Source organism: Nelusetta ayraudi, unplaced genomic scaffold (assembly GCF_046127955.1).
Source record: "Nelusetta ayraudi isolate G7.1 ecotype Tasmania unplaced genomic scaffold, CSIRO-AGI_Nayr_v1 ptg000015l, whole genome shotgun sequence".
Lineage (NCBI taxonomy): Eukaryota > Metazoa > Chordata > Actinopteri > Tetraodontiformes > Monacanthidae > Nelusetta > Nelusetta ayraudi.
Window position 1 is genome coordinate 2,098,213 of NW_027466065.1, and position 24,288 is coordinate 2,122,500.

The 24,288-nt window shown below is 48.7% G+C and overlaps 1 protein-coding gene across 2 annotated transcripts in view; it reads right to left on the minus strand.

Moving 5' to 3' along the window:
- Nucleotides 1–408: 408 nt before the first annotated feature.
- Nucleotides 409–24,288, minus strand: part of trim9 (tripartite motif containing 9) — a 28,386-nt gene continuing 4,506 nt past the window's right edge. Inside the window, exons 2-11 of one of the 2 annotated variants that reach the window (XM_076023380.1) lie at nucleotides 17,355–17,450; nucleotides 16,551–16,673; nucleotides 10,228–10,338; nucleotides 9,876–10,029; nucleotides 9,533–9,678; nucleotides 7,469–7,607; nucleotides 6,013–6,051; nucleotides 4,454–4,757; nucleotides 4,017–4,179; nucleotides 409–3,008 (exon numbers count right to left, since the gene is read on the minus strand). In XM_076023380.1, the coding sequence (XP_075879495.1) occupies nucleotides 2,931–3,008; nucleotides 4,017–4,179; nucleotides 4,454–4,757; nucleotides 6,013–6,051; nucleotides 7,469–7,607; nucleotides 9,533–9,678; nucleotides 9,876–10,029; nucleotides 10,228–10,338; nucleotides 16,551–16,673; nucleotides 17,355–17,450 (1,353 nt within the window). In that variant the 3' untranslated portion in view covers nucleotides 409–2,930. The remainder of the gene's footprint in view (nucleotides 3,009–4,016; nucleotides 4,180–4,453; nucleotides 4,758–6,012; nucleotides 6,052–7,468; nucleotides 7,608–9,532; nucleotides 9,679–9,875; nucleotides 10,030–10,227; nucleotides 10,339–16,550; nucleotides 16,674–17,354; nucleotides 17,451–24,288) is intronic. The other variant, XM_076023381.1, reaches the window with a different exon arrangement.

Here is a 24,288-nt window from a genome sequence, read left to right on the forward strand (position 1 = left end):
ATAAAATAAAAATAAAATCACTTTGGAGATAAAATGAGGTTTAAATGTGGCTAACACACACACATACACACTCTCTCTCTCTCTCGCTCACACACACACACACACACACACACACACACACACACACACACACACACACACACACACACACACACACACACACACACACACGTACGTTTGGGAACAAAACACTCAATGTCGCCCAGCGACTGCGTGTTAAGATTTCCATATTTCATAAAAATTGGCCGACAGCTGTATGATAAACTTTAAATCTTCTCCAGGTTGAGTTTCAGCTCATCACAGGGTTCTATTTTCTTACACAGAGATACTCATTTGTCTTATATTTCTATTAAACTAGTCCAAACAATATATATATATATATATATATATCGATATTTAAAAAAAAAAAAATGAAGTACATGTGTCTAAAAGGAAGAGCAGTGGTTCATAATTTTCCCTGGAGCATGAAATCATCAACGCATCAACAAACTAAACTGTTTGAGTCAAAGTAAATGAATTTGAGAATCTGAGGTCAGATGATCTTTTAAACATGGCTTCTCTGGTCTCAGTCTGAGTGACTCACTGCTGAATGGGCAGCATTTGTGCTTTTTGTATTTTAATTACAGCCGGAAAAAAGAGAATGAAATAAAATAAAGGCGTAATCAACAAAATAAGAGTATTATTATTATTATTATTTTTTTTTTACCACCAATTGAATGTTTGCGAAAGCTTAATTCCACTCTTGAAAATGATTCAGTTCAGTGTCAGCAGCCGCCAGACGCAAGAGTTTTACAATCATTTACAATCGACCCACAAAGGGGGAAGAAAGGGGAATCTAAGGGGAATCTGTAGTGGTATCACTGACCTACATGTACGAAGAGTGACTACTGTTGACTTTGCCCTTTTGCTGATAGAAAAATAAAGGTAGCAGCAGGTGATGTCGGACATCACGGATGTTACAGTCGACTCTGCTAAAGTGATGAGTCTGTGTTGTTGACAGCAAAGTTCCACAGACGTTTCGGGTACATCGGTAGGAGAAGGCACACCCATGGAGCGAGCACAGGATAGCACCTGGTGTAAATGCTAGGCATGTCAGGCGGTGACGCACACACACACACACACACACACACACACACACACACACACACACACACACACACACACACACACATAGAGGATTTTTTTTGGCAAGTAGATGGGCAACGGCATCCTCTAAATTATGATTAAATCATCAATTCAGCAATGTTTTTGCTTTGGAGCATCATATCCAGCACACTAGTAGTTGGGTTGTCATTGTGTATTTGGAATTTTGTCTCTTGGGTATTTTTTTCTATATCACAACTTTTCTCCATTAAGATGTCTCAATATCCACTAACATGATTAGTAAAAACAATTCATTGTTTATCAATTTGTTTTAAGCGATGCTTTACACAACCTCAACATTTAACACAAGATCACATTCATTTAGCTCGTCTTAAAACTTTTCTTCATATTTGATACAGAAAACCTTGTGTACATTTAGCATTTGGCATCCCAGCGAGTGGTTTGCGCGGTAGCTGGAAGCTGTTGCCCACACGAATTGCCACAAAATTGTCCCCTGTGCGCCGCCGCCTTCCCTGTTGCTTCATTAGGACGTGAACGGGCTTTTCAGGACAAAGGACAAAAAAAAAAAAAATCCGACAACAAACCCTGAAAAAAGCAACCAAAAGATTCAGTTTCATCCCTTCAAGAACAGCGATGCGTCAAAACGAGAGATCATGAAGGAAATTTCCTCTATAGAACAGAACGTCAATAACTTATAGAAGCTGTACACCTCTCTGCAGTAGGTCATCTAACATAACAGGAAAACAAAACTACCAGCATTCAGTCAGCGAGAGTACAAAGGAAAGTAGAAGCCGGGACGGCGCGAGCTGCCGAGTTTGCTCTTCAGTCCGTTTTCAACGCAACTGAAAGTGAAAGTTGTGCTCTTCTGAGAGCCTCACCTGCAGAGAAAAGGCTGCACGCCGGCCTTGAGTAATTACCATTGCTGCATTTGATATATGGATATATACATTTTTTCTTTTAATCTTTCCCACAGATGATAAATGTCCACATGATGAGCGAAGCCACACAGAGAAGCGTCCCAAGTACACGGACGGACGGTGATGCGGCTGAGAGTCGGAGTATTGCTCTCGTGGTGGGAATTAATGCAGCCACTGACTCCTTCAGCACGCACACAGGAATGCCTGTCAAACTCGCATTAAATATATACTGATGCTTGCAGCTAAGTCTAAGGGCGAGGAAAACATCATACTGTGGATTGATGTCATAAAATCAAACAAACAATGGAATTGTGTCGGAGTCAACTTCCTCCCTCAGCTGCTTGAATGAAGCCCCTCCAAAAAAGACGGCCAACTTCTAAACTGTTAGCTTAGCTAAATGTCTGTAAACATTGGGAAAAGCTAGCTTGACTATACACTGGTTTGAGAATCCATAACCTGCCGATATGGCAAATAAATACAACCAACCCTCACTAACTTGTGAAGGTTGGTTTTACTTTTAAAAACACATATTGGGTAAGCTAGGCTAGGAGTTTAGCTGGCGATTTCCAGTTTTCACACTGAGCTAAGCTACGCTGAGCTAATGTAATGTATAAACACGTCCGGGGCTGTCACAGTTGTTCCGACAGCGGCCCATATTTCCGAAACTCTCAGCTGAAGATTTTTGTCTCGTGAATTCTCATCGGGATTTGTTGTTCTCAGCTCTGAAAACAGGGGGCTTGTGACACGGCCTTGCAGGTGGTCCACAGGTCCAGGTCCGCAGGCGTGATAAAGGCATGGCTGGCCTCCCTCTGGGGCCTTAGATGGGGGTCGGGGGTAAACAGGGTCAGTAGGTCAAAGGGACAAGTTGGAGGAGAGCAATGTGATTGGTTCAGGGTGGCGGGTGAGTCTCTAGCACACGGAGCCGGTGGGATCTGCCTCGCCGGGGGTGTAGAAGTCCGGGATGGGTAAACCAGTGTGCAGCGTAACCTGCAGAGAAAAAAAAAAACACAAAACAATTGGCTCAGTCAAATCTTTTTGTCTTTTCTTTTTAAGAGTCGCCGTTCTGCCTGCAGGTGGGGCTGTTTGACCATTTACCCGCTAAACAACGAGTTTCCTCGAGGCACTTTGCTCTCCTCACACTTCAATGGATAATTAAACATGACTCAGGGAAAACATACTTTTTAAAGCGAACAACTTTTTCTCTCTCCAGGTTTTTTTTTTTTTTTTGATCTTTTGAAGCATATATTTGAGAAACAGAAGCAGTTTTGCTGATTGAAAACGGTACTTTTTGGTTTTACTGCACATGGCAACGCTGAGAGCATTTTTTAGAAAGGCAGCCAGCTGGATTGAGGGCATTTATAATGAAACATGTGACTGGAAACACTGCTGAGCCACACAGAAAATATGCAGAGAATAAAATAGAATAGAATAGAACACATTTATGGATCCAACAATGGGGAAATGTTCTAATTACAGCAACAAAAAGTAGTGCAAAGAGAAGGAACAATGATAAAAACAAGATATTTACATGTTATGAACAAAAAAAACCCAACAACAACATTTTATATTTAGCCATTAGAAAGTACTTAGTTTAGTGCGAGGCGCAAAGATGAGGAGCCAACATGGCTAACACAATAGCATAACCAATGAATGAGTTTTCTTAGACACAATAAGGGGATGAAACGATAACTATCAGTTTTACGGGACTGGACCCCCTTGTTACTTCCTATTGAGGAGGCTAATTAGCCATTCCTAGTCAAACTGTCGCTAAGCTGACAGGCTGTGTGCTGCTAGAGCCTCGTAGCAACAGGCATGAGCGCAGTTTGGGTCCTGGTCGTGTCAAACTAATCCTATAAAAGCTGCTTAAGAACGGGCTGCAAAAAACGTTGCGCTTTCCCCTTACAGGATCACTCTGCCCAAATTAATTAGAAAGTCGTCAAAGTCAGATGGAGCGTTGCCTCTGCCGTGTTGGGCATCGTCGTCCAAAGTCCTCACCTGGACGTTTCTGTTGATGCTGATGGCGGGATAGTAGACGCCCTCCAGGCCTTCGAAGGCCACCGGGCCCTGTTGCTCGTCGTTGATGAGGAAGATGATGATGCCTCGAGAGAAATCCAGCAGGATTCCGATTGTGGATCCTTTCGCAATGCCGCCGTCCGTCCTGCACGGAGAGAAGAACAACAAATAAAAAAAGACATTAAAAAAAACAAAAAAAACCCAATAATCTCGCTCCTGTCACTGCACCAAAGGTTGTCTTGGTTCCTATCTCACAGATTCAGCTACCAGATTTCAAAGTAAAAGCACAGGCCAAAAAAGAAACAAAAAAACCCTTCTTATTCTGCATCAGATGCAGAATAAATTCCGAAATATCAAAAATATTTTAATAAAATTGGAAACTGCACATATAGCACATTGCGCCACTTCCGCTTCCTCACCTGTTGGTGTGCGAGTTGTTGTGCATGAACCAGGAGCGGTTGTTGTCCACATACATGGCCCAGGCCTTGTCGTCCTTGCCCAGCATTATGTCCTTCAGGACATCACCCCGGGCGATGCCGAAGGCCGGGTCCGGGTGGTTGTCGTAGCGGTCCACACTCATCTCCCAGTAGTGGACGCCCCTGGAGAAGGCCGAGTTGGCCAGCACCACCCGGTCGTCGTAGCTGCTGCACGTCACCGTCAGGTTGTCGTTGGACAGGACGATGTCCGGGTGGGCGGAGGCGGAGTCAAAGGTGAACCAGGCGACTGCATGCACACACATACACACACACACACACACCAGTAAGTTCCACTCCGCTGCTGGGCGTCAAACGGTGCAATGACTGATGATGGTTTACAGATGAGATGACTGAAGAGGCCGCAGGCTACTGGAGTTGATGGCACTAAGGCATGAAACTAACGGTAGGAACAATGAGAAAAATGAAAGATGATGAGAGGAGGATTAACTTCGTATTCTTATAATCTTAATATTAATCTTATATTAAGCAATATAACCTTAACACTTTACACTTAACTCTAATAGTTCTAGAAACCCTTAACGTGTGGTGCCAGACAGCCTGCAAAAAATCCCTAGGCATTGATTTTACCTGCTTGCAACGAAGGACAAAAAGCGTGTGACAAAAAAGAAGAACAGACCTGTGGACAATGTTGCTCGACAACACAGACTAAATTTCTGGGGGGCTGTGCCTGTGCTACAAAAAAACTTTGCTTCTCCAAAATATTTTTTCGACCTTTTTTATGACGTTGAATCGCGACTTAAAACAACTTCTGCGGTCCGCTGGTGAAAATAACTTCTATCTATAGTCCCTAAAAAAAAAAATCATTAACCTGCATGTTTCTTTTTTTTCCTCTGCATAGACAAATCACTGTTTTATTACGTAATCCGCTGTTGCACAACAACAATTATACATCTCAAATTAAGCTTATTCTTGGCGTTGCAATGAGTGTCGTTCTTTACTGAATGAGAGGGTTGAGGGTTTTCAGGCTGCACTGCCCACTCATGGTTGAGAAAGTGGCAGGCGCGACTTCAAAAGGGGGGAAAACGTGTCCGTAGTATTGCTGCCCGACTCAATGGATTTTTGCAATGTCTGGCGTTGTCGCCTTTAAAACCCCCAGAGAACCAAATTGTCTGTGGCTGCATGCAGGACGAATCAAACGCTAGTTTTGCAAACTGTCTGATCCAGAGTGCCTCTGCACTAAAAGAGGAGATGCTGCTTGCTGTGAGCTCCGCTGGACACGCCTGTCCCACCATCTCCCATCAGCGACCCAAAATGTCATTACAAAGCTTTATTTCCCAGAGGAAACCCGTCGTTTATTGGAGGATCTTTTTTCTATTCCCCCCCACCCCCACCCCCACCCCCCCCGAAATAAACGTGTGATAATAAACGCAGGCCACAGAGCAGCAAACTGGCCTCCTGTCGGCCGCAGGTGTGAGGATGGAAAACGGGAAAAGATGCTTGTGTTAGGAGTGGGAACAGTCAGCAATGTGAGCCATCCATACCTGTGCCTATAGACTGAATATCGCACGGCGGTAGTCCGGCTGGAAGGTGAAATGAAAGAGGAGGAGGGGAGAGGAGGGGAAGAGGAAGAAGAAAGAGGAGGAGGAGGAGGAGGAGGAGGAGGGACAGCAGCAGCAAAGCGGTGAAAAGGCATGAAGGGGTCGGGAGGGGTGGAGGAGAAGGTAAAAAGCAGGTTTGATCAGGATTCACAACACCCCCGGAGCAGATCCTCCCCTCCCCCCATCTCTGGGAAAAACAAAACAAAACATAAACCTGGAAACAGATCAGAGGAGGCTTGAAACAAAGGAACATGAAAGCAAACGGCGGTCAGTCAGGTGTAAAACATCACACCTCTCCGGCGGCCCGATGGGACAATGAAAGGGTGACGAAAGAAACAATTAAAGCGCAGTCCGGGTCGGTCTGGTCCCTTCCGGTGGTCCGGATGTCAGAAACAGTGGGGAGCTCTGATTGGTTAAACAGTGACAAACACTCCCTCCTATCTAATTAATGGAGCAGAAAGCAGGCAGGTGGATGAGTGAGACACACACACACACACACACACACACACACACACACACACACACACACACACCTCAGAGGCTTTTAGCGTTATTGTTTAATATGGTGGAAGAGGATCAGGGAGTTGTTTTTTTCCTGCTGGGATCCATGCAAATATGTTTTCTATGCTTGCCAAAATCCCTCAGAAGTTCTGTTTCTGAAGTCGCAACGCGTCACAACGGACGCAGACATTTATTATTCTTCAAGATCTCTGTCATCAGTCGCCGAGCGCACAGCAACAAGAGTCTCGGAGAAGGAGAGGAGGAATACAAAGAGCAAGGAGAAGAAAAGGAACAAGAAGAAGAAGAATGCTGTGCTCTGTTCTCACTTAGGAAATTGAGATCTGCATGTCCCCAGCGGGGCACATGGTCAGGAATGCTGTCTGAAGTTTGAATTTTAGGTCAGGAACCGGGAGGAACTTTGATCATGAAAAGTTTTCAGACCCGTGGAGAACCAGCTGTACATTCAACTTCATCTTTATCAGTGATTCAGTGAGTTTTTATTGTGTCACCCAGCGAGTCGCAGCTGTTGCTGGTGACTGATAGGTCGCTGACAGCACAAGCAAAGATAAAAAAATGTGACACCTTCTGTTCCCGGAACTAAATTCCAACTTCTGAGCGACAAGGAATGCAGCATTAAGAAGAAGAAGAAGAAGAAGAAGAAGAAAAATTCCAAACTAGCCCCGCCCCCCTTTGTCGTTAAACACTCCTCCAGCATTTGCAGAATGAATGTCAATTGTTAATTTTTTATTTTTTATTTTGATCCTCAGTTTTGAGGGCAAATGGACTTGGGGCGAGTGGATGAAGAGGGCAGGAAGCTGGTTTGGAAGTGGGAGGAAGCGGTAGAGAGAGAGAGAGAGAGAGAGAGAGAGAGAGAGAGAGAGAGAATGATTGCACGTACTCTCAGAGGTCTGCATGATGAGCGTCTTGCTGTACTGTCCCACCCCGCTGGCGTTGAAGGCCTTCACCCGGGACTTGTACGTGCTGTTGAAGTGGAGCCCATCCACCGTGCAGATGGTCTCCGTGCCCACGTACACTTCCTGCAACACACAGGCACACACACAAACACGCACACACAGTTACACTTGCAGAGACACAGCCAGTGACGTAAGCAGACAACTTCCTGTGTCAACAGAGTGAAAAAAAAAAAAAAAAATCTGTGCCGTGACATATGATGCAAAAGGACTTAGGAAACAGTCGACAAGCTGAGGAAGAGTCATCGGCTGGATGCGGTTGGTCCAACTCTTGTACCATTTCAGCCACCGTAGGGGGACGTTGTGAAGAATCAGAGACGCTTTAAATAGTAACAATGTTCCCAACTCGAATGTTTTGCTCACTAGCATTTAAATAAAGTGGCAGAACCAAACGAGCCTCCAGTTTGGGCCGCGCTGCAGGTTGTGAAAGGGAAGCGGCACGTTTTGTGCTTTTGAGAAGCCGAACGGAGCCTCCGCGTCGCTCTGTTGTGTGTTTGCGGCACGACGCACTTGTTACACCGCCGCTACGCCTCCATCTGTCACCTTCATGTCACCTCAGCTCTGAACAACTTGCTGTTGTTGTCATTTTTGGGGAAATTGTGTGTTTTTCGAGCTCCACTTTGAGTGATTTATTCATGGTTTGAGTCAGGTTGCCAGGTTTTGTCAATAGCTACAATAGCAGTTTTCTTTTTTTGGCAACGAATGCAGAAGGTTTTTTAAAGGTCTGAATTTATTTCAGAATGAATTTATTTATTTATTAGAGCAGTTTGCTTTACCTTCACTTTTTACGCTACGTTCAGCCGCGAAGCCCTGAAATGCTCATGAAAACATCCATCTCCTTGTGATGTCAAAAAGGGTACAATGCCTCTCCCGACTCTCAGTGAACACCAGGTGCTGGCTCCGCCTTCTGAGACTGACACAACATCAGAGAAGCTAAAAATAGAAGCCGTGTTAACTGGAGGTTGCAAACAGATGGCTAAATTCGGCAACTCGAGAGACTTTCTTTTTGTTCACAGGATAATTACTCATGTCAGTCAGTCCGAGTCTGAGATGACAAAGCAGCGTCATCTGAACTCTCACCAGTGGAAGGCCCCGCAGAGCCGAGCCGTGCAGAGGAAGCTGCAGATTTAGGGGGCGGAGCCTGGGACACACTGAGCCGTTGTGCAGCGGCTTTTGTCCGACAGGTTTAAGTCGCCGCCGCCGCTGCCACAAAGCGCCACGCACAGAGGGCCGAGGCGGATGGATTACACTGCGATCCTCGGAGAGCGGCTACAACGCTGCTTTGATGCCAGATCGCACTTCCTGCGGGATCGTCTCGTCTGGCAGCTGCTGCTGCTGCCGAGCTACGGACGGTTTTGTCACATGACCCCTGCTCCCCCGCCGCCGCTCCGAGCCGCGCAGCGTCTCCGGGGAGTTTTGGCAACAGACTGCTGCATTCACACCCCTGTGGCCTGCTTCTGTTACGGCGCCGAGCCTTAAAATATTCTCTGCTGGCGCCGATGCTCCCACCCGAAACACCAGGCACCAGAATGTTTCTCAGATCCATCGGATTTCCTTGGCTTTTTTCTTTTAATCCAGTAAGGAGCACTAATTACTATTGATTTTATTTAGTAGCGGCCAATCATATATCTTCATTTGGTAACACTCGGTCAAAAATTTTCAGTTGGCTGGATGGGGCAACGCTTAAGAAACCGCCTTGTGGCACCACCTTGTGGCAAGCTACAACATGCTACTGTGTTTGATGAAACTTATCGCTGCTTTAAGTCGGGAGCCCACATAAAGACATTGGTGATTCATTCTGCGGAATGTTCTGATCTGCCTTGCAGCATCCAGCCTATGGCCTTCTGTTAGCCCTCTGCTACCGACCAGCTCGTAGCGAATCAGCCTGCAGCCTTTCTAGGGACGGAGCTGCAGAAACGCAGACGCGGTCGGGTTTGGTTCCCACTCCAAGACACGAAGCCCAGCTGAGGCTGGACCTCAGAGCCACCCACCCTGAACGGCCCTCCGTTCCCGTCGTCCAGCTCCAGGATGTAGCCTTCCACGGTGATGGTGGACAGCGGCGGCTGCTTCCACGACAAGGTGGCGCTGTTGTTCTGGGTGCAGCACTCCTCCAGCTGCAGCATCGGAGCAGCCGGGACTGAGGGAGAAAAAAAACAACCAAATATGACATTTCATCAATTTTCTATTCTAGAATTACATTTTTTGCCCCAGTTTATAATCCATGTAACTGCTCTGGGGCCTACAGTGGACATGTAACCCAGTGTCGAAGAACAACACGAGAAGTTTGCATTCTTAGCTACACAATCGTTTTCATCCTTCTTCTCCTCCAGCTACCTTTCATCTGAACAAAGTCCAGCTGGTGGATGGTCTGCAGGAGCGGCCCGCTGTCCAGGGTCAGGTCGAAGTCGCTGGTCATCCTCGGGGTCAAGGTTCCCTTCCCCCACTGGCCCTCCGTCATGTGCACCCTCCGGATCAAAGCATCCGAGATCTGGCAACAGCAAGCGTAAAGATTCATTTTTCAAAATTTCAAAATCAAAAAAATGTAATATCAGTGTAAACAAAGAACTTCTTAAAAAAAACATATATGTATTTTTATTTTTTTTTAAATCCAAAGTAACATCTATGAAGGTAGTAAACAGCTCTGTAAAATTTGCTCTTGGGTATAAAAAGTAAAGAGGCGTCGCACCTGCAGGAAACCGCTGGGGTCGTTCTCCTTGATGACCTCCATACAGTACTCCATCAGCCCCGTGGTCTGACGCAGCTTCACTGTGCAGTGGGAGATCTGATCCCGGACCACCTGGGAACAAAGACAGAGGGGTGTATCAAGAGTTGAGGATGGCATCAGTGTTGTGTGACGGACAACCAGCAGATTCTCCAGAGGGGGAATTTCACCAGATCTGCAGGAGTTTTTCCGTTTGTCCAATATGTGGTGCTCAGACTGGAAAATCTCGCGAGACTGATTGCAGTTACGATCCATTAAAAACGCAGCTGGGGGAGAGCGTTTCATAGAGTGTGCCAGCAGAAGAAGAAAATACAGAAACGTCGAGGACATAAAAGAAGCAGGGTTTGGTGGGGGAGCACCCGACATGTTGATAAACGAGCGGAGACGAGGCGGATGCAGGCGGAGCTCTGGCCGAAGAGAAAATGGTGGCCGACGAAGGGGGCTGAGGCGGGAGGAGGAGGAGGAGGAGGAGCGCAGATCACACATGGAAACGCGACAACGAGGCGAACCGCGACGGCGTCGTCAGAGCGATCGATCGATTTATCAGCAGCGTCCCTTCTCTTTGGCCTCTCGAGGCCTCACGTTGCTGAATGGGGAGGAGGAAGAGGAGGAGAAAGAAGAGTAGGGGGAGCAGCAGCTTCCGGCATTAGCAGGGAATAGAGAGACACTGTGTTTCTCACTGTGAACAGCCTCGGCGAGAGGAGGAGCTATGCTTCACTCGACAGGCTGTATGGCACCGTTTTATGTTATTTTTTTTTCACTGTGAATTTCGCCACCTGCGACCGGTGATGTGCGTCGAAGGAGACCCGAGCCAGTCGATGTAACGAGCCTTCCCGCGGTGCCGCGCAATTCCGCCCGCTCCGTCGGAAACGTGAGCGGGGAGATGCCCCTGTCCTGCTCCTGTGACGCCCGCCGGTGTCCGCCGAGTCTCTGCCGCCGGACTGAATTACAGCAGAGTTGCTAGGAAACAGAGGAGAGAGGGGAAATCCTGCCTGCATCCGCTCGGAGAGTGCGAGGATGACGGGCGAGCGCAGCCAGGATGGATCAGCGCGCAAAATGTTCCAGCACTGGTGGGAGAAAAAAAAAGAGAGAAAAAAGCGAAAAAAAAATTGTGCATCTTCTGCTAGTGTTGCACTCTGGAGGCGTTATTGAATTGCCTCTATCCTACCTACCTTCTGCTCAAACTGAAGCCATGAGGAGCCATGTCTCTATTTCTGTATCTGCTGCGAACATTCACCAAATGTGCATTTGAACGCAGCTTGCAGCTACTACCGTTATTTTCTACAAGCAAAGTGGTTGTCTTTCATTTTGGAAAAAAAAATAAAAAATCGTAACCTGAGAACGCTGTCCAGTCGAGCTAAAGACTAGCAGCGTCCGCGCTAATCTCTTTAGCACCACGCTCGGCTTGCACTCCTGTATTCCCTTGTTGTTCTGTGAAATTTCTGGCCTGGTTCACTAAAGGGAGCGATCATTGGCCAGGCGAAACGTGAAAGTCGAGGCCTGAACGCGCGGAAACGCATTCCAACAGGAAGTGTCTGCAGGAGGATGTCGGAGAGAGCGAGAGAGAGATGCCGCTCATCCTGGATGATGAGTCAGTGCAAACATTTGTGGCTGGGGGCCAAATCAGCCCCCTGCTGGGCCTAACCTGGCCCGGCCTGGCTTGGCCCGGGGGCAGACACACCCCTGCAGTGCCCTGGCAGGCCTCCAGGTGGACCGTCCTCCGCGCACGAGGCTGGAATCACAACGCACAACGGGCCAAGAGCCACTCAGCTCTCTCGTTCTTCCAATTTCCTGTCGGTCTGCTCTGGATCAGAAGAGGGAAACGGCTGCTTGGTCAGCTGATCGGAGGGGGTGGGGATGGTAGTCGTGTGTGTTATTTAGCTCTGTAGAGTTTCAGAGTGGTTCAGCGGGCGTCAGCACGTGTATCATAAATCACGGTGACCAAGAGACGAATGGAAAGAGGAAAGAGTGGTTGCTGGAGACAAGACAGAAAAACAGCACTATGACAGTGTGAGTGTGTGTGTGTGTGTGTGTGTGTGTGTGTGTGTGTGTGTGTGTGTGTGTGTGCGCGAGCGTGTTTTTCATTTCTACATAGAATCTGCCCTCCGGCCCCTTTTCAACGAAGCCTTACATCACTTGCTTTTAACGATAATGTTTTTCTGCCGCTGATAAATATGCAAAAACAAACAAACAAACAAACAAAAAAAAACCCTGGCTGTCGCAAACGGCACAAATTGGTCACGAAAGGTCTGTCTGCCTGCTTCGTGTTCCACATCAGTAGCATCAGACTCACACTGAGCTCGCCCCGTTCGGACGACACACTCACACATCTGTTCCTGTCAAGGTCCTGTGACGTGGCACTTTGGACGGTAAAAAAAAACAAAAAAAAAAAAACACCCAACGCATTAGAGGCCATTAGAGAGAGCGGCGGTTTTAGAGAGGAGGTCGGTTATCATCCTGTATCTCATCATCTGCAGCCCCACAGTCTGCTGCTGCTGCTGCTTCTGCTGCTGCTGCTGCTGCTGCTGCGATCACCAGGCCACTGCAGCGACTGCCGCAGTCTCACTCTCTGCCCCAGAACGGCACCAGGGGCCGGCGTTTGGTTCCACAGAGAGGACGCGTCGACGCAGGCTAATAAACTGCCGCCGCTATCGCCAAAAAGCAGAGGGAGTCGGAACAGCCCGGGGAAGGTCGCGTCAGGACGGGAGGAGGAAAAAAGGAAGAGGGAGGGAGGGAAGGAGGGAGTCAAACGAGGTTCGTGCGAGGTGAGCACAGACGAGGACAGAAGGGATTAAGATGGGAATTAAACCTTCCTGGAGATGAAAATTGCGCGTTTGCCGCTGCCGATAAGCGCCACTTTCACAGAGCATCCACATTTGCAGCCAATAAGACAAAGTGCAAGGCAGAACAACAATGGATTAGTTCTATATTTGTCATTCACAATTCCATTTCATTCAGGAAAAGGCAAAGTGGATGAATAAAACCCACAGTCAGGACACGGTTGCAATAGATTTGATGCTGTGTTTTTTGGGAGGGTCTTTTTTTTTGTGTGCTGATGAATACACAGCAACTCTGAGTCAATAGAATGGTCCCGTTACACTGGTTAACTCCTGGAATCTGCCAGCTTGATTGAGACGGAACCATTACGGTGACTGATGGCCGCTATTCTTCTCGACTGGGGGTTTAATATTTGAAGCATAAAAATACTTTTGATACAGAATCCGGCAGCTGTTTTTTAATATTTCATGTTCCTCCTCTCTGCGGGGTCCCTCTGCAGCAACAGAATTAATCATTGGCTTCCAGTGTTTCAGCGTTCCGGGTCCGGACTGCTTCCACAGACTGTTTACGCTGCTCCGGGTGCGTCGGAGTTTGGTGGACTGTTGGGAGCCGTAGGGTCCCCTGGTGGAGCAGCCGAGGAGTGCACGGAGACGTCGTGGTAAAACCAAAAAAAAAAAAGAAAACCAAAAAAAGAAAGACAGAGAGCTGAGCTCCTGTCACCAAGCACCAGGAGGCAAACAGGAAGTGGAAGGAAACCATCTCCTGGGTGCACAGCCAGTCCACCGAGGCCTCTGTTGGCTGAGTACTGCATTCCCGAGGAACTGCTCAAGGAACTCAGTCTACTTTTTGTTTATGCGTCAAACAGCAGGAAAACAGGCTTGACGGGAACTTTTATTGGTTCAAGCGTTGAGCAAAGAGCCTTTCACCACGTCAGAAGCCGAGTGGCCGCTTCAACATCTTTATGTCTCTTAACCAGACTCAAGTGGAGCAGCATTGGCCCTCTGTTTACAGCCTCCAGCTAATACACGGGGGCGCTGGCTTCCTGCTAAAGCTGGCGCTTTGACTCGTTTGAAAGGGGACAAAAGCAAAATGGCCTCAGGGGGCGGAGCCAACCTCTGGCTGGGGTTGTTGGGAAAGAGCTCTTTGTGACATCACAAAGTGGCAGAAGGTTTGGAACGCACAAACGGAGGAAAGATGCGACGCTGCCTGGGAACTGAAGCCTTGAATAGCTGTGAATAAACATCATAATCACCGTCCTCTTCAGGCCTTTATATGACGATGATGATGATGATGATGAGGAACGGTGGGGATTTTAACAGACACTTCCTGCTCTTCCTGCTAAAAGCGCTCCGTGTTTCCCTGTGAGCTGATTCCCACTGCACGCCGGCACACAAGAGCGAGAAAAAGCAGCAGCGGCAAGCGAAGGAGGCCGCGTTAGATCGCTCGGCTCCGTTTTGTGTCATGAGGTTCACGGTGTTGGGGGGGAAAAAAAAAAAAAGACAGATCAAACCCAAAGACTCGGGTGGGTAAGTTCACAGACGAGTGAAGTAAATAGAGAAAAAGAAGGTTGAGCGATGCTCTAAGAATGATTCACCCTCCTCCACTGCCTCCGCTGTCACGGGTCAGTCCACCTGACTTGCAGAGGAAAAGAAACAGAAGAACTGAATTGTGTTATTGAAGACTAATTCTCATCTCTGTTGGCCACGTCCTGGTCGCCATGGTCACCTAGCAGCAGCAGCAGCAGCAGCAGCAGCAGCAGCCTTGGCTGCCGGCTTCTCCTAATGACTTTATGTTTTCTCTGATGTTTTAAAAAAAAACAAAACAAAAAAAAAACAATATCTGCTTATCAACACAAGCTTTGTGTGACTGAATCAGCGAAACGAATCAGGGAGCTTCATTAGCGTTGTGATTTGACTCGGCCCGGGAGGAAAAAAATAAATTGCACGGTTGGCGCTTTGGTTGTGCGCAACCATCGGGAAATAAATAGACGGAGAAACACGGGGGAAGCAGGTTGGAGGAAATGTGGCTGTGGAATGACTCCGCAGATCCTCCACACCTGGAACAACATGCCAATGAAGCAGGAAGTGAGGTCGCCGTCCTGGGCGGCCAATTAGCTTGCAGGAGGACGGAAGAAATAACAATAATAATGATAATGATAACAATAATAATAATAATAATAACTTTGTGGATTCCGACATCAGCAGCTCAGCTTTCTCTGCAAACGTGCAGGAACATCACCTTCGTCACGGACAGACGGACGCGTCCCTCCGACAGCCCTCAACATTCAGCCAATAACACGGCTGTCAGGGGGGAATCCGACCCGGTGCCGGCACAAATTAAAATTCCCCGCCACCCCGTCCTGAAGGTGTCGATGCATCTTCAGCGCCCCTTTATTACAGCTCCATCCATCAGCCCACACACACGCCATTTGCATTCTGGTCAGGCGGCTCGAGAAGCAGGGAGGAGCCGCAGCCTGGAAACAAGGCTGAAGCGTCCACAGCTTCAGCTGAGCTCAGTGGCCAGAGCACACAGACACACTAACCGACAGACACACACACACACACACACACACACACACACACACACACACACACACACACACACACACACACACACACACACACACACACACACGTGTGCCTGATCGAGCTGCAGCTGCTGTGCTTTTAATCTGAAATAAAAAAAAAAGAAAAAAAAAAAAGAAACGTGCCTCTGGGAATGCTCCTATTGTTTGCCATCATGTGTTCAGGTGGAAGCAGCTGATTTTCTGAGATCTTCTGCAAAATGCACGCAACGCAGTCACGTCGTGAGACATTGTTTTCGCCGGTCTCGCTCAACCTGCAGTGGCAGCGCTCGCCCACTGTGGCGCTGCTGAGTCGCCTGGAAGCAGGCGGAGAAAATCAACTTCAACTGGAGGGGAAGATGAACGCAACGACACAATGCATTAATACAAACAAGGCTCTCTAATTTGTTGATGTTTGGTGGCATGTGTGTGTGTGTGTGTGTGTGTGTGTGTGTGTGTGCGTTTGCGTGTGTGTGTGTCCAGATAATGTAACGGCTCGACGGAGAGATTTCATGAAGGTAAACAGAAATGCGTGACGCTGCGACGTGACAACTCCGGCACGCTGTTGGCGAGCGGGCAGCGCGTTTCAAACCACCTACACGTGTGAAACCTTGATTCTGCCGAGCGGCCAAGCGTGAAATTGGATGCAGCGCAGCACAAATCACCCCCCCCCTCTCTCTCCCTCCCTCCCTCCCTCCCCCTCCTCCTCTGGTGACTCCAGCTCGCTGTTCCGTCCTCACGTCCAGAACGTTCGGGTTCAAAAGACAGACGCGACATCCAGATTCAGGTCTTAGTCATGTTCAGTGTGTGTGTGTGTGTGTGTGTGTGTGTGTGTGTGTTTGTGCATCCTTTTCGCCGCATCCAAAACACGCAGAAAGAGTTTGTCACTACGCCCGCCCCCCCCCGGCCCCCCGATCAAGAAATCTACTTCATGCTTCCAACTCACCTTAAGCTTGTGCTCGTGCTCCTTGTTGACTCGGGTCAGCAGCTGGGCCTTGCGGCGGTTCAGGGCCTCGATGAGGGCGTCGCACTGCGCCACCAGGCAGGCCTCGAACTCCACGCCGTTCTCCTGGCAGACGGGAGAACCGTCAAGCATTTCCCTTCTGAAGAGCTTCGCGAAAGCGGGCTTGCGTGACGCCGTCGAGAGGCCATCAAAGCAGGGTCGCGTACGTGTGGGGCCGCCGTCACCCTCTGCGACCGCGGCGTGGGGGCTCCACGTGAAGCCGACCACCGTCGTGGGTGAACGCGGCCGAGAAACACCGAGTCTCGGAAGAACGAAAAAAAACTTCAGTCACAATGCGGAGACGGATGCGGCACCGTTGCCATAACGACAAACCGACACTATAAACATCTTATGCACATATTGAATCATCAATCCAGCCCCGCCGCCACCTCCTCCCACTCCGCCCCTACCACATGTCGCGAAAATGCGTCTGCCAGTCACACCCGACTAGTTTTTCTCTTTCTCAGATCTTATTTAGCCCCGTCCCGGTCTAATCTGAGGTGTTAAAATGCACACAGCGAGCTGAGACGGCCGGTCCCGGGGGGAGACGAGGGAAGGCGAGGGTCGGACGAGAAGGAGCGGCGGCCTGAGCGGCGGCGGCCTGAGCGGCGGCGGTGAGGCCACCTGTCACACGACGGCGGCTAAAGAAAGAACATCAGGATCACAGGGGAGGGAGTGGGCGTTGTTTCAGGGCTTGCATGAGGAATGCATGCATGCGTGAGTGTGTGTGAGTGTGTGAGTGAGTACCTGGATGTGCTGCACCATGTTCCTCAGCTGCACCAGGAACTCTTTGGCCTCGGTGGCTCGGTCTGACAGGCCGTTGAGAGCCTGAGACAGCTGACCCTGCGCGGAGGACACAGGACATCGTGTCAGAGACGCAGCGCCGCAGTCAAACAGGCCCGAGTGCAGATTTGTCATCTCGGTTGGTTACACCCACCGACGAGACACAGGCTCTAACACATCCGAGCAGCAAAGACCCAATGACTTGGCGCTTTCCTCTGGGAACGGCCAGCGTTCCGCCATTTACACATCTTTGATAATTCACACACTTGTTGCGACAGAGATACATTCAAACAGGACGCAAGACATAGAACACATAGATATACTTTGACACACAATTCTATGAGTGCAGACCACCGGGATCTGCATACCCGCAACGATGCACACTGGTAAATAAGTGGCTCAGTGGCTCACGATCATGCCAGCTAACGTTAGCATGCACTGGCTAGCTGTCAAAGCTGGACACAGTTTAAGGTTTTAACCTCGCTGGACACTTCTGGCCTTCCAGGGAGCCACATCACAGCAACACTGCGACAAATAGGGTAACACGACCTCACACAAACACAGCCGCCGCATTCTCCGTTTCATCCACAGACCCTGTTAGGGAGATATGTGAGATCATGAGAGTTCACGAGGCGAACGGGCAAAACTCGGGGCATTAACCGCCGCTGCGCTGAGAAACTCTCAAAGTTTTGCTGTTGAACTCCCAATCATTTAATTAAGAGACAAAAGCTGCTTTTCACGGCCGCCAAGAGGCCCGCTGACCTTTCCGGGCTGCGCAGCTTTCGAGCCAGAAGAACAAAAATGCCCTCGGAGTACCGTTCCTACGGCGCTCCGACTGACATTTCCAACTTCAGCAAAGAAGGAAAAAAAAGGAGGGGGTGGGGGAGGTGTTAGGGACGTTGCTGCTGGGATATGATGAGCACAGCACGGGAAATACCGCAGCATGGGACGAGCCGCGGTGTTTGGACAGTCGGGGTTGTGAGAACGAGGAGGTGAAGACCCCCCGGCCCCGGTGGACACCCCCACTCGCCCCCCCCGACCACTGCTCCAACCCTGTGGGAACCTCCTACGCTTGACTGAACAACCGTCCAATTGAGAGCTCTTTGTCTTCTGGGAGTAAAAGTAGTAGTAGGAGGAGTACTAGTGTGTGCGTGTGTGTGTGCGTGTGTGTGCGTGTGTGTGCGTGTGTGTGCGTGTGTGCGCGTGTGTGTGTGTTATCTGCCAAAAAAAAAGTATACATACACATTTGAACTCCGGAAAAGAGCAATAAAACGTGGAAACAGCTGATACAGTGAAAACAGGCCCTGTGTCAACCCGGCTGCCGGTATCTGATGCTGACGGGCCGAGTGGGAATCCATCCGCGAGGACGGCTGACCTTTGACCTTGGCGGCGTTTGGGAAACCATGACAGCTGCCGATAACAGGAGCCCGCCGTGGCGAGCGACAGTCTGAGGGCGGCAACAGCTGAGCAAAGACTGAAATGCAAACTTTAGCAGCGCCGCGTCTTCACAAGACTTTCTTTTTTTTTTTTTTAGATTCCAGCTACCCGGGAGACTCGGAAAGACGTGGGGTTTTGGTGAAGATTCCACGGGCCACAGACTTCCCGGGTCAATGTAAGATCTGCCTAAGGTCTGCCTACTTACCTTAAAGTGTAATATTATTGAAAAATAGCTTCACAGTCACCTTGTAGCAGCTTTGAATAAAGCTACATAACTTAGCTTGGCATAGTGTCAAGTCTATAAACATGAGAAAGATAGGATGTTCCACAAACGTCCATCAAGCTTGCGCGCTTGCTCGCTTGATGTGAAAATGTGGAAAATTGAAAATTGTTCCGCCAACTCAAAAATTCAGACGTGCGAAAGAGCCGTTTTCTTCGATAAATATCGACGTGATTCAGAGTGGAATCCAAAGCATGCCATCAGTCTCCACTCTTCAGCCTCGTTTACATTCACTGGGCGAAACGCACCTCCACTCCCACCCCTCTCCCCCAATCCTGCCAATCACTGCCGAGCCATCCGTCCTTCACACAGAATCAGCCGCTTCATCCCTGGGGGTCAGACACTCCTGGCCTCTCAGCCACCCCAGATTGGACTTTATTTTCTCCATTACTTTTCTTATTTTCCCCTCTGTGGAGGCGGCGATGGGCAGGCCGAGGGAGCTCTCGCGATCTCGCCTCCGACTGGTCGGCGCCGTGCGACAGGGCGCAGATGAAATGAAAAGCACTTGATTGTCTGGAGGCGTTTTTCCACAGCGTCTGTTGGAGAGCCCGCAGAGCTCTCCGCTCAAAACCAGGTCAAAACGTGCCGTGAGAGTAGATGCGTCGTTTTATCTCGAGGCAGCTTCAGGCCACTTCCTGTTCGGCGAAGACGACAGCAGCGCCGCCACCACCGACAGAAGGTCAGCATATGGCGGAATGGCCGACTTTGGCGACGCGGGGACGGGAAGGCTAGCGACGATTTGTGGTCGGGTCTTTGCTTTGAAAAATCAGATTTATCAGATTTTATTTTTTTGAATTTTGAATTTTGAATTTTATAAGTGAGCGGTGGGATTATCACAGTGAGCAGCGTCTTCACACACCGATTTCAAAGTTGAAGCTAAACGCACACGTTTAACATAAAACTGTACTCGTCAGCTAACGGCTACATTAGCTGAGCATGAAACTCAGACGCAAAGAGAAACTACTGCTACTGGTCCCTTTGCTGCACCATGAATCACAAACCTAATCACTAAAATCTTACTGTTCACACTGTATTGTAAATGTGGGGCACTGTTTGTTCATTCCAAATGGCCCAAAAAATGCAGCATACAAACATAGAACTCTTTAACCCATTCCATCTTAAGGCTAGGGTGGCCGTCCGTCCGGTTTTTGAGAGCCGCGTCCGTCATCCGGCGCAATCCCAAGCCGGACGCTTGTTCGTCCTACTTATTGAATTGTAGCCGAATAAAGACAAAATGGGCGAAAAATACTTGTTTGTCTCACTTTTTGTATTGCAATTAAACGCAACGCTGCAAAGTGTCCTCCTCCTTGATGTTGTGGAAATGGCCACCCTACTTTGGGCCCTGATGCTTGAGGCACATTAGCTGCTGTCGTTGTTTATGATTTCCTAGCGAGGTTCCTAGTGCAGTTCAAAGGGAATGTCTCAGTTATTTTTTTTTTAATGGAGCTCTTCCTTGACTCTTTGAGATTGTCAGCTGTGGGAAGGTATCAGCCATTAACTGTCTGATTAGGGAGCTGCTGCGACTCTTCCGCAAACATTAACCCGACGCGACGTCAAGCTCGCTAAGTGATGCCAGCATGTTTGCACGACGGAGGTTTTGTTTGGGGTTTTCTGGTGTCCTTGCTATACGGGCGCACTAATCATCTCAGTAATTAATCCGAGTGGGATCCCGTGCGTGGCATAAATAATTCAGCAGCAGCTTCGGGGTCCGTTCTGCATGCTTCACTCTGTTTTTTTTCTCCCCCTCTCTCTGTGGCCACACGATCCCACCAATCTGTCGCAGGGACGTGAGGCTGTCAGAGAGTCAGAGTCAGAGCCGCTTTGGATTAAATCACCCACTAGCAAGTGGGACGTGCGAGGTGAAGAGGAGGTGGGTGTAATGTCACTGACGAGCTGCAAGCTTATTAAAAAACAAAAAAACAAAAAACCAAATCCACTAATTGTCCTTCTGAGGCAGAGATAATAACATTACGAGTTCCCGTAACCTACTTTTTAGGAAGATTTCCAGGTGTCCTGTTCCTCCTTGCAGCCTCAGGGTTAAGCAAGTTCTTTGGTGCCCTTTAAAAAAAAGTCCCTTTGACCTAATTGAATGCTTTGTGTACCACTCAGCCATGTCATTCTACACTGTACACAGGGGGTGGGGGGGTCACTTCCTGCTTTAAGAGAACACACACACACACACACACACACACACACACACACACACACACACACACACACACACACACACACCAAGCATCTTCCACTGCTGTCTATAAAAGACGTAATAATTTGTTAAGGTTTCAAGTGCACTGCGGGGAACACACATTGACATTACAGGCAGCCAACATGATGGAAATGACTGCGTGGGAACCGTTCTCCTTGGAAAAAAAAAAAAGAAAAAAAAAAGTGCTCCTACGTCCTCCGACAGGCTGGCAGAGTGAAGATTTGGCCAAAGTGTGATGAAACCGTCTCCCACCAGCGGTGCCTAAGTGGTCGGTGCATTATTCATGGACGATATCTGCCGTCATCAATAATGCAGAGCGAGTCGTTAACTATCCACACAGACACACACACACACACGCACACACAAAAAGTGAGGAGACTCATATTGTGGTCGTCATAACGATGGTAACGAGGGCTTTGGAAAGTTTCTGGAGTCCTTATTTGATGGCGACATGGGACGGCAGAGCAGGAAATGGGGCAGACGTGATCTATTCTCGGCAGGCCTGGTTTTATCCAGAGATGATCACCTGACATGACCAAGCCAAAAAAAAAAGAAAAAAAAAAGGAGAAGCCCGATGTTAAGTCGCAATAGCCACGCAACGTTTTTCTTTTTTAAGCAAAGACATCAGATTTTCGACTTTGATTACGACTAAGAAGAAATCTTCAAGAGATAACACAATTAAATCATCAGGCCTGATTGTTTATTCATGTTTTTTTTTTTTTTTTTTTGCTGGAGATTTTCTTCAGCTCGGCGACGGCAGGAAAAAAAAACGGGCATGATTGCGTCGCTGCGCAGTTTTCCCGCAGAAACGCTCATGATAAATAGCGACTTTGACGATAATCAGGCTGATGATAATGACGGAGCGCAGGGGTCACTGCAGGATGCTTCAGCCGCGCAGACATCAGGTCGACTTCCGAGGGAGACGCGTCACTCGCGTAATCTGAGCTGACTGTGTAGGGGCGGTCCGGATGGAGTGGAACAAATTAAAAAAAAAAAAAAAAAAAAGTCTCTGCTTAGTTTGTATTAGACTCATTTCATGGGCGGAGAGGACAGATTTTTTTCCCCCTCCCTTGGCTGCCACGGTGGGGTTTTCTTGCCGTACTGATTTAACCTTCAAGCTGGCTGAAATAAACGAGATTAAAAAAAATAGACACCCAGAGAAGCAGAAGGGACCAAAAAAAAAAGTTGCTGAGGATCTCATCAGTCTCGGCTCAACCCCCTCACAGATGAATCTCACTCTCACTCTGCCACTCCGGGTCGATCGTGTCGGTGTTCCTGTTCTTTATCATCCCCCCTTTCATTAACATTTACACGGCTAATCTCTTTACGCGCTAGCCGGAGGGGTAAATATCACAGCGCCGGCTGTAACGGAGCGGCGTAAAATGCTAACAGCGTCGGGACGGCTGAGCCCCCCCGCAGTGCGCTGCCTCCGTACCTCCGTCTCATCTCGTCCGCTGTCACAGACAATTGGGCAACAAAGTCGCAGTTTTTCTTTCTTTCTTTTAATTTCAAATCTGCAAAGAGTCAAATATTTAGTGCACGCTAGCGCCGCTGGGCTGCTATTAGCGCGGCCCATTAAAGATAGAAAAGGGTTCGGCAGAACGGTCAAGTCTTGCAAAATCAAGTGGGAGAAGTTTGTTGAGTTTAGTTTTTAATCGCTGGGCTGTAAAATTGAATGTTTCTTTTGAAACTGTGTGATGAAAGATCAGACTTGACAAACAGAAGTGCAATCCAATTCAAACTGATCTGCTTTCCGTGTGGAAGCAGCGTGAGGTTCGACGTGGAGGCGGCGAGGTCACCGGGTATCTCCGTCCGTACAGGGAACTGATAGTTCTGGAAGCTGCTGAAATTTTATTGGAGGCCCCATCAGAGTTTAGGCAAAGATGGATGAGCCAAGGCAAGAGTCTCAACTGAAGCGCTGTGAAAAAGAAAGAGCTCCTGGGTTTGGAAATGAAAGTTTAGAGGAGCTCGAATGTTGTGAGAGGACATCTCGCACACCATTATTAGAGTGAAAAATAACGATTTTAGAAGTTATGTAAAGATCCTTTAAACGACTGCCTGCTGTGCTCACAAGGAGAAGCTGGAGGTCGGACGTTTATCAGGTGCGTGAAAATCTGAATGGCAACCGCCGAAAGTGTTTTCCGCGCCGCATTCCACACACATCTGACGAATCCTCTCAGTTCAGAATGTTCCCCTCTTCTCGTTACTCCGCCGGAGCTGCTTTTTGTCTGCAGACACCCAGGCAGGATTGACTGTGGACACAATGGATGCAGACTGACAGTCAGCCTCATTACGATTAGCAGGGCGGAGGCTCCCTGACATTTCCAGGCTTTTTTTTTTTCTCCCCCGTTGCTCCTGCTGAGCTGAGGAAGGTGGCTGCCCCCCCCACCCCCCGCCCCCTCACCTGCCCACGAACACCCCCCTCCATCCCACTCCCACCCAGCCACACACACAAACACACCTACACGCACTCAGCAGACCTGTGATTCAGTTACTTCCGCAGCTTCCGCAGCGTCACGGACTGTTTTCAGGCTTGTTTGGTTCTTTATATCCGGCGGTTGACACCCGAGTCCGAGGGCTTTCCAGGCGACGATCCTCGACCACGGGCGACTGTGCGTCACACTTCCCGCCAAGCTTTCACGCCCAGCTATATTCTTTAAAAAAAATTTTGCTGAAAAACGAGGATGCCCGCCGCAGATTTTATATTAAAAACGCACGGCAGCTCTGAAGGTGTTGGGGCACGTGTGCTGCAAAATCGCCCGCAAGTTCCTCAAATAACTTCAAAGCTTGGTGTGGGGGGTGGATTTACAGGGTCGTCTGATTGATCTTTCCTCTGGTGTCGCGAGGGCAATTAGCTCATTTTCCGCTGCGATCTGATTCCCTCTTTCTGTTCCCAACTTTTCAGAGATGAATCGCCTTCATTCGCAAAAAAGTGGGCGGAACTCGACCTAGATTGCGTTTGGAGGTGCCGTGCT